This window comes from Pungitius pungitius, chromosome 3, assembly GCF_949316345.1.
Source record: "Pungitius pungitius chromosome 3, fPunPun2.1, whole genome shotgun sequence".
In the NCBI taxonomy this organism is placed as follows: domain Eukaryota; kingdom Metazoa; phylum Chordata; class Actinopteri; order Perciformes; family Gasterosteidae; genus Pungitius; species Pungitius pungitius.
Window position 1 is genome coordinate 14,035,367 of NC_084902.1, and position 14,915 is coordinate 14,050,281.

Here is a 14,915-nt window from a genome sequence, read left to right on the forward strand (position 1 = left end):
TAAATCACACCAGCAGTAACACACTGAGTCAAAGTTTGGCCTGTAAGCATAGGTTTCAGTGCATTTCAAAGTGTACTTCAATTTACCACAAGCAACCAACGCTTTCCTGATCTTGTTGTGTCTTTTAGGTTTTGCATTTTTTGTTTTGTTTCCATCAGTGTTTGTATTTTCATGTTCTCAGCCTCTCATTTAACGCATGTGTGTGTGTGTGTGTGTGTGTGTGTGTGTTTTGGAACAATATCTTGAGGTCTTCCTTGCCGGCCTATAGGGTGGGTTTTCCGCCTCATGTTTGTACCTGCAGCACTCCTGTGTAGAGCACAGCTTTACCTACAGCAGCAGGCAGCCAGCCATTGTCCAGCTCTGCATTCACTGCCAGACGCAAACAATACAGCTCGTGTCTGTGTCGTTGTAATGACAAAGAAGTGGTGAGGGCGGTTTTGTGGCGCTGAGAAAGAGAGATGATGAATTGCAAATGTAAGAGATGGTCAAAGTCAAGGAGAATTCCCAGAGCGCATCCCGCAGGGGGCAGGAGGACTTCATGATGTGCGAGTTCATTTAAAATCCCAGCTTTGTGTTTGAAATGCCATTGTGACTGTGGCGGTGGGGAGAGGGGCATGAAATGGTCATCTGGTGTCATAGTTATGGAAATGCATTGACTGTTTGAGGCTTAGCAGGACAGGAGGTCGTATTCTGCTTTCAGGCTTGTAAATCTTGATAATGCTCCTGGAATGACTAAAGGGAAGCAAGCTTTACAAAAAAAACAATGGCCAGCTTTTCTTCAATGCAATACTTATCCTTCTGCTTAAACATCTTTACGTTACCTATAGTGTTTACTACTACCACCATGTCAAGCTCTGGTAAATATTTACGGTAAGGTAAATAAGGTTCTGGTCTGTGTTCTTTGGAAACAAACTAAATGGTGAGAGAAACTCTTCATGTTAATAAACCAGGATTAGGCGTCCTCTCAAGTATCTTTTTGAAACATAGACTATGTTGATTATTCATATTAAACAAAATGGGCTTCAATTTTGATCCATTTAGATTTTTTAGATTTAATTTTTTTGTGTTTTCGATAGCCTTCACTTGTGCTGAAAAGTCTGGGTATTCCCACGCTATTATATGACAGCGAAATAATGCCGGTGTGGAACCGGGAACCGTCAGTGACCATATAGACCACAGCATAGACCATATAGAGACAGAAAGATATATTTGTACCATTCTCAGTAGTTTTTACCAATATCTGATTTAAACTTGCGGCTGTTTTTCATATACGCCATGGTTAGCCAGTGCTCGGTAGAAAATCTTACCTCGTGCGTGTACCAAATTACCATTGATAACAAGTGTCTCCCATGATCTATACTGTTGAGGAGAAATCTATAAACCTAAAACTGAAACATATTTTTGCAAGCATTACATTTTCCTTCTCCGTGGAGTAGTGCACGCAAATCCATCTTTTAGACGCTCTCATTATTCTAAGTGTAAAATATCAAATCATCGTTTTACCAGAAATACCATGCACTGCCTAAAGCAGAGTAAAACCCTACAACACCTTCCCCAGCAGAGGGGCAGAGGAACCACCACCTGTACGCCCCCCCCCCCCCCCCCTTCTGTGGCCCATGTATTCCTCAATTAATAGCTGTTTAAGGACATCAAAGGTCTTAAATGAGGAGCTAAAGAGCCGTAAGCAGGATGTGGTTTGATAGCACCTCAGTTGTTACCCTCCGAACAAGCAAATTGCTGCCATTGATCACAGAGATGAAAGAACTCAATGACGTCACAAAATCTTTCCATGTTGGAAAAGAAAGAAAAAGACAACTGCTGTCCTGAGCTTGAGCATAACATGTCATCGGGTTCTCCGTCAATTCCATTTTTTACCAGTTGCAATATAAGATTATAAAGCATTTGTAAACTTATGAAGTGGACAAAGGACACAGGATCCAACAAAACCTTCAGCATCTGCTGTGCACAAACCTCATACAGCTTGAACACCAGCTGAAGCAGTGACCTGCGCACACAGTCGTGCCCTAGAGAAAACACCGGCAGGGACAAAGGTGCCACCAGGCTAAACAACACCAGCTGCTGCTCAACAACAGGCCCCAAAAGCACTGCCTGCACATTTATTGCAAAGAATGTAACGCACAGCTAGGGCTCATCTTTTGAAAACCTGAACATAAAGGAATTCTGCAGTACCACCGTACACAGACGGATAGTAAACTAGGATGAGGATGATAAATAGGTTTTTCTTTAGCAATTATGTTAGTAGCCACAATAAAGCAGCAAAAACGGCCATTATGAAAAACAGTATTAGGACACTGTAAGCTAGTAATTTTTGCCGCCATTGATTTGAGCAAAGAGGAGAAAAGGTCCGTCTACATTTACCTACTGCCTGTCGCATTGGGACCGTAAAAGCCTGCTTTGCTGCTCAGAGAAGCTCAAATCACACTCTAGTCCGTTTTGAAGAATGTAAAAGAGGGCTCTAACCTGCTCATTCCTTTTACCATATTATCTGTCACAAAACCGGCTGTACTGTTTATCCTGCTGGGCAATATTCACACAGAGCTTTAAGACAAAGCATCAGATGGCATAACAATCTACCTCTGTATTCATTGCTGCTGTCTTGCCAGATCTCGCTCCCTCTTTACCGTGAGACATTACTCTGCCTGATGTGTGTTGGCATCCTTCTAAAGGCAGATCTTCCTAAAACAACAATACCCGTAACACCCAACCCCCCTGGGCCTCAACTTGATGGGTTCACACGGGTCATATACACCGCCACCATTTGCCACTGTCCTTTTGAACAGAAAATCCTTTCTGCAACTTCAATTGATTGGGTGGTTTGGGTTATTATTGTCTGTGTTTGTTGCTTCTAAAATGTAATGGTGGAAAGTAATAATATTAGCAATGGCAGTTTAATTTGGACCCATATTATTTATCTATTTCTTTTTTTTTTTGAATGAGGATGTCTGAATCTTGGATAGCCTCTGGCTTTGTGATACAGTCATTGCCATATTTGTCATAATGCTATTCCAAAAAAAGCAAAATTGCTATCATTATGGCTGAAAGCCTCTTTTCCCAAATGTTTGCTATTGATGAGTTCTCGGTTTACATAGCCAAGTAACAAAAAAACTCTAATGCTCTAATGCTCCACTCTAATGACAGTGGTATATAGTGGTCAGTTATATTAAATGAAGACTGGAGCAAATGTTTATTTTGTTCATCAAAATCCCCCAAAGATGCTACAGTGATGCATGTTGATGGTAAATTTCCCTCTGGCCTAACACAAATACATGTTGCTATAATGCTACTGTTTTTCTTCTAAGCATATGACGATACCAGCAGGAAACAGTGAGCTGTTTTTTAAAGCAGTCTCTCAGTGCTACCCCCCCCCCCCCTCCCCTTCCTCCTCTACCTGTGTTATTATCTTTAGTGACAGGAGTGTTCAGATTACAGGGTTTGTGTTGGAGCTTGTAACTAGTCACCTCAGTGCATTCTTGCTTTTCACCAGTGTAGTTGGGTTAAATGACAGGAATGTGCTTCCAGGAGTCCGAGCGACGTAAAGAGTCAAAATCAGTTGGTCTGTATCTTCCGTTGCATCACATGTCATTTAGCTGACGCTTTTATCCGAAGCGACTTACAATAAGTGCATTTCATACTATAAGGATACAGCAAGGACAGCAAAGAGTCGTGATCTTGCATTATGTGTCTGATTCCAATGGGTCATGTAGCTATGTAAACCCTACACATTTCTCTAGTGTATTATAGTGGGCTATTACCTTTTCTACATGGAGCTCATGAGTATAAGAATGTTCAACCAGGTGTTTCACGCTGTCGGCAGATTTCACCTTCTTTTGAAAGTCTTTAAGTATTTCTTTCATTTCCCCTAATAATAAGAGCAATGTGACATTTTTGTAGAAGAAAGGCCAAAAGCAGTGTTCGGGTTACAACTATTTCACTTGTTTCTGTTCCAACAGGCCCAGGTATTTGTCAAACATAATGTAGGCTTTTAAGAGGGGCTTTAGTAACCAAAAGACCTTAAATCTACCTGTCAAATTATTTCTGGGATGACAAACGGCAAATGAAAATGAAATATGAACATGACTCTCCCAAAACCCTCTCAGATATCACACACTGTGTCGGTGTCGAGTTGTTTTGGGATAAATCTGAATACTTTTTTTTTGTTCCTTTACTGTCAGGAAGACTCTACAGTTAAATTCTATACACCAAGTCTTTTGGACCATGAATCCAATTTTTGGCCACTGGTGAGAGAACCTAAACCTAAATGTCTTTATGTTGAAATGTTCTTACTCCAATTTGAAAAAAACATTTTGAGAATAGAAGTAATTAGCCTTATAAGTAACTTTATATTTGTACAATTGTATAAGCATTCGAGAAAAGTATCCTTCATATAGTGAAATCCTTTTTTGGTATACTTTAGCACAGTAGAGGTGTTAGTTGTGGTGAATTTCTGCTTTTCCCTGTAACCATTATGTTGCTGGTCGTGAGTCACAATAAAACTATTCATCTTTGTGATCTGTGGGTGGCTGGAATCTCCTGTAGTTCTATATTTCAATAAGGGCCTGTAACAGATGAATCCTCCGACTGCTGTCCTGTGCTCTCATGCAGCCTGCTGAAAATGACCCACTTTCATGGGTGCTCGCTGTGTCCCAATGCCAGATTTCTGTCAGCATTTCCCTCTATTTGTTCATTGCAATGTATTTGTTTAAGAGTGACGAGACAGGGACAGTAACACACTTGTGTTTGTTACCGAGTATTTCTCAGAAGAACCAATTCGGCATGAATTCTGTGCATCCGTTCAATTTAAAGCTTTAAAGAACATTGTGGAAGTAAGACCAATTAAACGTTTTATTTAAATATTATGGCTACAAATGCAAAAATGTGTATGTCAACAGTATGAACATGAATGCATATTCATTTTTACCTGCTTTTCAAGAGAAAACGCATTTCCATGTTTTTACATCTTTGTTAAAAACTCGGGTCAGAGGGAATCCATTATCTCCTTGAAAGAGGCATACGCAGCTTGCTGATCCATCATAGATCATAATGCCAAGGAAGTGTACTGTAAAGAAATCCATCTTCTCTTTTTGTAACCTCAAACTAATAGTGATGTAGTGGATTTACACCTGTTGTCCCTATGGACGTTCTGGTTTGACAGTTAAGTGAACCTGCTCACTTTGAACCACTAATTTGACTTTGCTTTAATGTGCGTTGGACATTTGATTGCATACACTTGTTTACACACTAAATGGCTTCCTTTTTGTCTGACTTTTCTACTGCTTTTGTATTCAACGGTAGATTAAACAATCACAGAATTGTTGCAGAATGTATCCGCTATTTCAATTATTTTGACGTGTTTTATAAACCGCTGGTTCACATGTTTCAGGGCTGAACAATTGAGGTTTTGCTGTAAAATCCAAGGTCAGAGCACAGTGGGTTGCCTTAACTGTACCGGCTGAGGAAAACCCCATCTTTTGCTATTCAAGCCCCTCCTCACAGATGGAAATGGTGTAATTTCTGGTAGAATTTCACATTCCATTAAAATAGTAACCACCGTGAGAAGATAATTGAAATCGGCGCTGTAAAGCAGACATTTCAATTCTAAATACTGCAAATACTGACCCTGAGACTTGTCAAAAACATTCTCAAAGGTTTTTTTTGAAAATAGTATTTACAGTTTATTGCAGCCCCGTAGGCCTCACAGAGTGACAATCTGGGCTAAAAAAAACACACAAGACAATTTGTTTCTCCCCGGGGATGACATCAGCAAAGCCTTTACACTTTCATCTAACATATGAAACTATAAATATGAAAGAGTACAAACAACCCCAGAGGTAGCCCGTGGTATAGTGCATTTGGAAAGCCTGTTTGTGTCCCTCGGCAAATCGTGTTCCCTATAATGAGTGCAGTGGCATTTCATAGCTCTGCCCCCCTCTTTTGTTTTGTGTTATCTTCCTCTACCAAACAGGATTGAATGAAACCGGCAATAGACTGCAGGGTTATATGAATGGGCCTCCATCACCCTCCCACATTGTGCATTGCAGTACTGGTGAGGGATGATGAGTGCGCAGAATAAAGAAGGGAAAGGGAGCAACATAAGGTAGCGAAACGGGGTCAGTTGCAGTTTACGTAATTCCCCTCTTCGCAGTTAGCCCGAGTCCATGCAGCAGCAGCAGCAGCAGAGGGTTGGGCTCCCACTTATCTGCAGCGGATACGCACACGAAAAAAAACATTGCACCCCCAAAGGGTCTGTCCTAAAAGGAGGGGAGCACACATCAGCCGGAACAAACGCCACAAGGCGATTATTGAATCTTCTTAGGATAGAATGGGACAATTTCAAAGCAGGCTGTCCTGCCTAAAGGCAGGTAGGTGGATCCAAATGTGCATTATGGTAAAAACGTATAACCCTGTCCCTTCTCTTCACGGTTCTTTCAAATGCTCTTGAGAGCAACAACAGCGCCAAATTGGATTGGCCACTTCAACTGTGAATAACTCATGTTCTCTCTGACTGTCACAGTGGTCACGCTGTCATCACGCCCCCTCTACTTCACACCAACCAGTGCATTTTGAATGGGAAGGAGTGAGTCTCTTCCTCTGTCAAAATGAGGGAGTTGTGATTTTGTACCTGTCTTGACCAAAACAGATAAACACAAAAATCTTGGATCTAGGATCAAGTCACATTTGCTCCTTTGTTAGTACTTTTCAAACCTCAGTTGTCATTTGTTCCAGGGGAAAGTATACGGAATATTGCGAAGGAGATGATATAAAACTTGTAATGGGGTACAAATATACAAACCATATTTGTTTACAACAATAAACAGTAATTCAATCATAGGCTACCTTGATTAGTGGAACATCAGTGGTCGTCTAAACTGGAGGGATATGATTTGTATAAACACGTATGTCCTCATCAATCATGCCATGATGGTTTTTTCCTCCAGAGGTAGTTTCGTCATAGTTCCAGTACTGTATCTCGCTTATATAGTACTATCCTGTCTGTGAAAAGCCACTCTGGATACGCAAAAAAAAAAAAGACTTCATAGAACACAAGGCTCTATTAATCTATAACGTCATACATAATTGATTTTCTGTATGGATATCTGCATTTTCAGAGCTTTGTGCATCGTAGCAGCAGTTGAAGGCCTAAACTGTCCGGAGATCCAGTGACGAACAAAATGGCAGAGAACTGGACACAATCCTGCAGGTAGTCTAACATTTACAATTCTGTGATTATATCTGATTTAAGTATAATGAATTGAAACGGAGTAGAATGAATTTACACGTTGTCTTCTTCTTCTCAGCCTCTGAATCATGGGTAATGTTGAAAGCCAGAATGGGGACCACACCCTGTACCGCAACGAACATGGCTATTTGTCACGTAAGCACATGTCTCGGTCTCTTCGCATCTCTAACAAACAGTCCAGGCGCTCTCGACATGCTTCGTCAGGGAAAATAGAGCACCGGAATTCTGAAACGAGCACACGCTCAAGTAGCACGCCTAGTATCCCACAATCCCTGGCTGACAATGGCCTGGAGCCCTTCAATGAAACAACTATCCTCCCAGACTTTGGAAGCCCCATTTGGGTGGACCGTGTGGCCATGAACCTGCGGCCTGTGTCCTTTCACAACGACCTCGCCAATCCCTCAGTGCACATGAATACGATGCACATAACGCTACCTGGCCCCACAGCCGAGGAGGTGCCGGATGAAGATGTGTACACGGGCGAGGTAACGTACCTTCAGAAAACCCGGGATTGCTCTAAGGAGACAGTCAGCTTCAAGAAAAAGAGGTCTAAGTCTGCAGACATGTGGCGAGATGACAGCCTGGAGTTCTCCCTGTCTGATCTCAGTCAAGACCACCTGACCAGCACAGAGGAGATCATAGACACGACCAACAAGGGGGACTTTACTGACGGCAAAGGACACCTGAAGTGCAGCCCCACAGACAGCGGCGACAGGGCCAACTCCCTGGACGAGCTGTATAGCCAAAAGTGCCCCGCCCGCCGGCAGCCCCACGGCCGCTATGCCAAGTGGCATGGCAGCAGCAGGGTTATCAGGGAGGGTGAGGATGATAAGATGATCTCGCCTTCAGAGGAGGATGGGAACACCTATGGTGCATACACCCTCCCCTGCCGGCGTTCCCATTGCCTTTCCGAAGGCCCGAGCAGCCACCAAGCGGCCATGTGTGCCAGTATGCAGGGCAGGAGGGCTCAGACTATACAGGTAAGATGCACAGCGACATCACATTGTGCTGCTCTTTCAAACTATACCAATTTGGCTACCAAGTATAAAGTGGCTCAATTGTTTCCTTCCATTGTGTCCACGTTTTTACTTTAGTGCATTCCACTCACAGATAGCAACCGGCCTAAAAAGGCCGTGTATAAGAACACCTAGGTCAGGTGAGAAATGTGTTTACTCCTGATGAAAACTGTTGTTTTCTCTCGGAGAGGGGACTGCAGTGACGGGAAGAAGGGAGCGGCGCTTAAAGTCACTCCCTGTTTGAAATACCTCAGTCTTTTGTCATGATAATGAGGGGAGGCCCGGGGAAGAGTGTAACTGTAAAACGACTGTGGTGGCCCTGTCACTGCAGGGCACCGTCAGCCCCAGAAAAAAGAGCTGTGGAGCGCATGATTGGGTCATGTGACCAAATGGAGATACCAAGCTCAGGGTAACCCCCTTCAGGAGCCTTTGGCCATGTGGGTGGGAGAGGGCAGACCCTGCGCTGCCACAGGGAGGGCAGCCTGTAGTCGTACAACAGCAGATGCTTAATTTTGAACAGAAACTCAGGATTAAGCAACCCAGAGACTCTTGTGAGGCCTCTTTGCCCACAGTTTTTTGCAAGAAGAATGCTGCATGCGCACAGACAGCTTAGTTTCCAGTGAAGGTAGCACTTGTTGACAGGCTTCGTTCTTAGTGATGAAGACCCCGTGTACGCCATGCCGTCTCACTTGTCTTGTGCTTCTGCCACGATGCAGGATGTCACTGCCGGAGAGGGCAGTGAGTATGAGGACAGCGGCATCGATGGGGTGACTGTGGAGGCAGAGCAACAGTCCAGGCGCTACAAGACCATGTCAGCCTCCTTCTCCGTGTGCTCGGCAGCTGGCAGGAGCATGTTTGCTGGCAGTGACAGCGGCAGCAGCAGTGGCGGTGGGGCCGGCGAGTGTGTACAGGGCGTGTACGAGAACTTTCGCCAAGAACTGGAGATGAGCTCCTGCCAGACAGATAGCTTGGAGGAGGCAGGGTCCGCCCTGAGTGACGAGCAGAGCACTATGAGCTCCACCTACCAATCCGACCCGTTGCTCGGCGTCGCCCAGGGGATGGTACGCAAAGCTGGCAGGCTCGCCGTCAAGAACTTCCTCGTACATAAGAAGAACAAGAAAGTGGAATCAGCCACAAGGCGCAAGTGGAAAAGTTACTGGGTTTCCCTGAAAGGTTTGTTATGCCCTCAATGTATCTATAACATTTACATTCTATTCCTTAATCTCAATATCGATACAGGGCATTTTAAACAGGATGCTTTTCTAGCTGTATGCTGACATGCAGTAGCTTATACTGAAATTCTTACATGCTTTAAATATATTCTAACCTCAATTTACAATAGTTAAGTAAAGCTTCATTAGTCAGTGCTCTAGTGTAATGATCATGATACTTCCCTTACTTATTTTGTCAGCTATGTTGCACTTCTTTGTGTTGGCCACTGGAGAGCAGAATTAAATTGCTTGAGCAAATGCGCTTTAAAAATACCCATTGTAGTTATTATCCTTTCCTAACGATTGGACTATCAAGAGTTTATGCTGGTAATTTGCATATTATGCGTGTAACGTGGTAGATGTTTTTCTTTTTTTCCAGGTTGTACTCTATTCTTCTATGAAACTGATGGCCGTTCAGGGATTGACAACAACAGTATTCCTAAGCATGCCGTCTGGGTGGAGAACAGTATTGTCCAGGCTGTACCCGAGCATCCCAAAAAGGACTTTGTGTTCTGTCTCAGCAACTCCCTGGGAGATGCTTTTCTGTTTCAGGTAAGAGAATGCTTGAATGTCATCTGTTTTGTGAATAAGTGCAAATTCTCCCCAGAGCCATTTCCCCCCTCCTCTGATTCCTCATCATGTCTGATTTGCAAAAATAATTAGCAATGAAATGGGAAAATCAAATAAATACTTTATTTCTCAAATGCTAGCGAGCCAGTTGTTGCCTTTTACCCTCTGACCTTTCCATGTCTGTCCCTATGCAGACCTGCAGCCAGACGGAGCTGGAGAATTGGATTACAGCCATCCACTCTGCATGTGCCACTGCTGTCGCCCGCCAGCATCACAGAGAGGACACGGTGCGCCTGCTTCGCGCAGAGATCAAGAAGCTTGAGCAGAAGATAGATATGGATGAGAAGATGAAGAAGATGGGAGACATGCAGCTGTCGGCTGTTACTGACACCAAGAAGAGAAAGACGATCCTGGATCAAGTAGGTTTAAACCCCCTTTCTCACATGGCTTGTCCGTCATATAGTCCCTGCATGTTAGGCAGTTATGTGGGATTTAAGTATTATCCCGACTGAAAGAGTTTGATGTTATTGGTCAGTGAAAGAAGAAGAGAGAAGGCATTGCAGAGCGGTACTAAAACTTCTCTTCGAAATTACTAAGTAATTACTAATTATTAAGTCATTTTTCACTCAATGTTTTTTGAATCCTGTTAATGCAGGTTCAGGTTTTCCATCTTACTTTTGTTGCCCACTCAATCCTTTATAGAAATTAGAAATTGTCAAAAAATAGCCTCTGTTGAGAACGTGTCCATATCAATTCCACAAGAAAGTGTTTTATTTGTATGTATGTATGTATGTATGTGAGTATGAGTCACACTATTTGTCATTAAATTCAGGGTTTATGTACTACAGGCACTTAACAAAAATTAACAAATCTACAGAAAAAGGTTTGTTTCTGATTTTAGTTATGAATTGCCCAGTTGTTTGATGCAAGAATGGGGCATGAGTTGAGGGGATTAAATAACAGATCTCAGAAGTATCAACCGCTAGAGGCCGCTGAAGCTACACACTTTTCAACCACCAGATTACTTTTTTTTTTATTAGTATACACTTGGTATCAGTCATTTGTTTAACTTAATTGCAAAGCTTGTGTTGTTTTCTAACAGTCCTCTTTTACAGGGAAGGGGGATCACATTGCTTTTCTTTGGTTAGTTAGGTAGTCCCTGTTTGGAGCGGTTCTGTTTGGCAGTGTCAGGTTTCACATTGTGTAGAGCTGAATGGATATAGGTCTGCTCCTCGGAGAGCTGAAATGCTCCCAGCCTCTATCTGCCAGTGGAATGTGGAGTATTGTTTCCTTCTCGTCTCTGGGCTACTTGGCATTGATACAGAGCTCTCTGCCATTGCCCCGGACGCCTTTTCCAAACACCAGTTCAAAACCGTGACTGGGTGGGATGGATCGGTGAATAATCACAATGTACTGCTCTACTGCCCCAGTAAACACCCAACCATTAGCAACAGAGAGTGCAGGTTGGCACCACTTAGAGTAAATTGGTTACAGAGTTTCTGGGGAGGAGAGTTGATACTCCATCTTGAAGTGGACAAACTGGACCCCTGATGAACAATTAACTGGATGTTTACTCCCCTCTTCTTCTGCAGATCTTCCTGTGGGAGCAGAACCTTGAGCAGTTTCATATGGATCTATTCCGCTTCAGGTGCTACCTGGCCAGCCTGCAAGGTGGAGAGCTGCCCAACCCCAAACGTCTCCTGGCTGTTGCATCTCGTCCCACCAAGCTGGCAATGGGCCGACTGGGCATATTCTCTGTGTCTTCCTTCCATGCACTGGTAAATATGACAATTCATCTTTATCGAGGGTCCCTGAATTTGGTTTTATGAAGAATTGCTGTGATACACTTTTACAAAACCTATTTGTTTTACCTTTTTATGCATTTATCGTGAGCCTTTCCAAATAAGACTTGAAGTCAGAGAACCAATGTGCTAATGTGTAGCTCAAACGTACTTCAGCAACACAATCAATGGTTGTTGCTGGGATCAAACCTGTAACCTCTCAGTTGTGGCGCTATCTTTCTTAACATTACACTCCCTTTATACTTAGAACCTCTTTTGGAACTGTATCTTGCTCAAAACAAACACTGTCATCTCTAAGAACAGCAGCTGACTCTCGGGGCAGGGCAATTGATTCTAGAAAGTAAATGTATTGTTCCAAACCAAATCTTTCCAAGATGAGTCATGTTTTGGAGCCTGTTGAGGAGGTTTTTATTGAGTTTTGCCCCCCCTCTGCTCCACTGTGTGCTACACAGCTAAAAGCAGCAATAGTTCAGGAGAACATCAATTGGATATTTCGAGTTATGTTTGGAGATCAGTGAGGCACCACTAACGCTGTGCTGCGGAGCATGTGGGTGTTTGAGCTGAGATTTAGCAAGCTGGCATGTCTAAGAAAAGGCACTAATAGCTCTCTCTTTTTAAATATTTCCTATTCCTCTCCCCCTCTAATTGGCTTATTGCCACTTCTGTTAAAACCTGTATTGGCTCTACCTCCAAAAACGTCTTACATAAGACATTTCTACTCTTGATTTTTATTTGGCACAAATGAGTAGCCTAGAAATGATTTGTTGTGTGAAAATCTGCCAGAAAAAAAATATGACAACCCAATATCGGTATGTCAACATCATGCTAATATGCGTGCAGTCCTGTTTCCTCATTCCTGATGTGACATCTGGTCAAACGTATTGTCACCTGGGTGTCATTTGGTATATTTGAGCTCTGACATTGTGTTTTTGCAGGTGGCAGCTCGCTCAGAGAACGGAGTGAGAAGGCGAACACAGGCCATGTCTCGTTCCTGTAGCAAACGCAAGAGCAGGTTCTCCTCCCTCTGGGGTCTTGACACTACCTCAAAGAAAAAAACAAAAGCCCATCCCAGTATCAACCAGGTCTGCGATACTTAACGGTTATCTTTTGGTTTCAATGCAGTCTATAGAACGGCAATGGCCACTAAACGATTTACTTTTGCCTCGTCCTCAAGCTTTTATCCTTCACATCTCTGCTTGAATAATGACCACTTCGCCTGTTTTGTGACCCAGCAGGTCTTTGCTGATGGCACAGAGCAAGTGAAAAACCCTGTTAATGGCATATTTGATAATCCAACCAAGGAAAATACAGTAAGGAGGAATCATTACATTACACTACATGTCATTTAGCTGACGCCTTTATCCAAGACAACTTACATTGCATTTTAACCCATGGCTTGCATCTGGCTTGGGGAGCACTTGGGGGTTAGGTGTCTTGCTCAGAGACACTTTGACATGGCACATGGAGCAGCCAGGATTCAAACCGCCAACTTTGCGGCTCCCAGCACACCACGCTACTCCATGCGCCACCATCACCCCTACGTCATTCACTGCATGCATTCGTTTGACAATCTATTGAAGAACATAAATAATTGGAAATGTACTCAACTAGATAAAAAAGTCAACAATGACATTAATATTACTATACCAACTATTATTTTTCCTAGCAAATGTAGGGATATATACTATACTACATTTAGCTGTGAAACATGATTATAACATACATCTTGATCAAACCAAACTCTGCAGCTACACATTATGTAGTAAAAAGTATTCTGTACTTCAATAGCTCACTGAATAATCCTTTTAATGTTTCTTTCCTCAAAGGAAACCGAGAATGGAACTGTGAAAAGCCTTCCTCGGCACAGCACAGAGAGTGATATTTGGGTTCCTGACCACCTCACCCCCTCATGGGTGTGTTTGCCGAATGACCAGCCAGTGCTGACCATCATCCAGCCGGGGGAGTCCGCGCTGTGCGTTCTGGAGACCATCTGCAAGGTAACAGTGGCCAATGGCCGTTCTCAATTGGCGATCTTTGCATGTTGAAGATGTTACACTTTCAAACAGGTGCGGAAGGCTTTTGCAACGGAAGCTGCTGGGTCCGACCTCTCACATCCTTTGACTAGACAAACAGAATAAGTCAGGAAGTTGAGAAAAACATTATAATGAAAGAATCCAATAATGGCAAGACTATTTTGCTGTATAAATATGCAGAAGACCTTTTAGAATCTTAAATTCTATTCCAAAATATTTTTGGCTACTTTATAATCCTCTTTCTCTCTTCTTTCCCTCATCCAACAGGCCTACCAGCTTGATCCCACCAAGCACTACTTGAGACTCAAATTCTTTATCGAAAACCAAGGACAATTTTACATCCCCAAACCAGAGGAGGATGTGTATGACTTGGTATGTAACCACCTGCTTATTTCTCATCCTCCACCAAATTATAAAAGTAAAAAAGGTAAATGCTAATAATTGCATTCAAATGTGAAGGTAAACCACAGACCTGAAGAGCACCTTTTCTTATGAATTATTAGTAGATTTTGTATTTTTATCTCTGGAGAAACGCCTTTTCTGGGAGGACCATGCACCAAAACATAAATCTATTCAAGGAGCCTGTTTCCCTTTATTGCTTTTGTATTTCCATCACGTAATCACGTCACAGACCATCCTGCATAATAGACTCTGCCCTGCATTGTCTTTGATACAAATAATGAACACTCTTTCTATGCTGTCAATAACCCACCAGAATATTAATAAAATTGTCCGTTGTTTCATGAGTTATATAATGACTGTTTTTTGTTATTCACAGCTTTACAAAGAAATTGAGCTCTGCTGCAAAATTACTAAAGTAATCCAGTTTGACAGAGATGAATCATGCATGATCGGCTACGGTATGAACCTTCAGAGTCTTTTATATTGACTTCTAAAATGTAATGTGATGTTCAGTAATGATGCTTACGTCAGATTTTGCGTGTAATGCTGTTTTCAGCGGAATAATTGCTTTTCTTTAAACCTGTACACAACCTGTTTTTATTCTTACCATCACATTTGTACTG

General features: G+C 42.7%; 1 protein-coding gene across 4 annotated transcripts in view; it reads left to right on the top strand.

The window, feature by feature from the left end:
* The window catches only part of tiam1b (TIAM Rac1 associated GEF 1b), a 36,280-nt gene that overhangs the window by 7,367 nt on the left and 13,998 nt on the right, over nucleotides 1–14,915 (top strand). For 3 of the 4 annotated variants that reach the window (XM_037466313.2, XM_037466391.2, XM_037466469.2), the window contains exons 2-12: nucleotides 7,128–7,219; nucleotides 7,317–8,238; nucleotides 8,991–9,447; nucleotides 9,865–10,037; nucleotides 10,250–10,474; nucleotides 11,648–11,833; nucleotides 12,793–12,939; nucleotides 13,090–13,167; nucleotides 13,684–13,854; nucleotides 14,158–14,262; nucleotides 14,669–14,750. In XM_037466313.2, the coding sequence (XP_037322210.2) occupies nucleotides 7,327–8,238; nucleotides 8,991–9,447; nucleotides 9,865–10,037; nucleotides 10,250–10,474; nucleotides 11,648–11,833; nucleotides 12,793–12,939; nucleotides 13,090–13,167; nucleotides 13,684–13,854; nucleotides 14,158–14,262; nucleotides 14,669–14,750 (2,536 nt within the window). In that variant the 5' untranslated portion in view covers nucleotides 7,128–7,219; nucleotides 7,317–7,326. The remainder of the gene's footprint in view (nucleotides 1–7,127; nucleotides 7,220–7,316; nucleotides 8,239–8,990; nucleotides 9,448–9,864; nucleotides 10,038–10,249; nucleotides 10,475–11,647; nucleotides 11,834–12,792; nucleotides 12,940–13,089; nucleotides 13,168–13,683; nucleotides 13,855–14,157; nucleotides 14,263–14,668; nucleotides 14,751–14,915) is intronic. The other variant, XM_037466557.2, reaches the window with a different exon arrangement.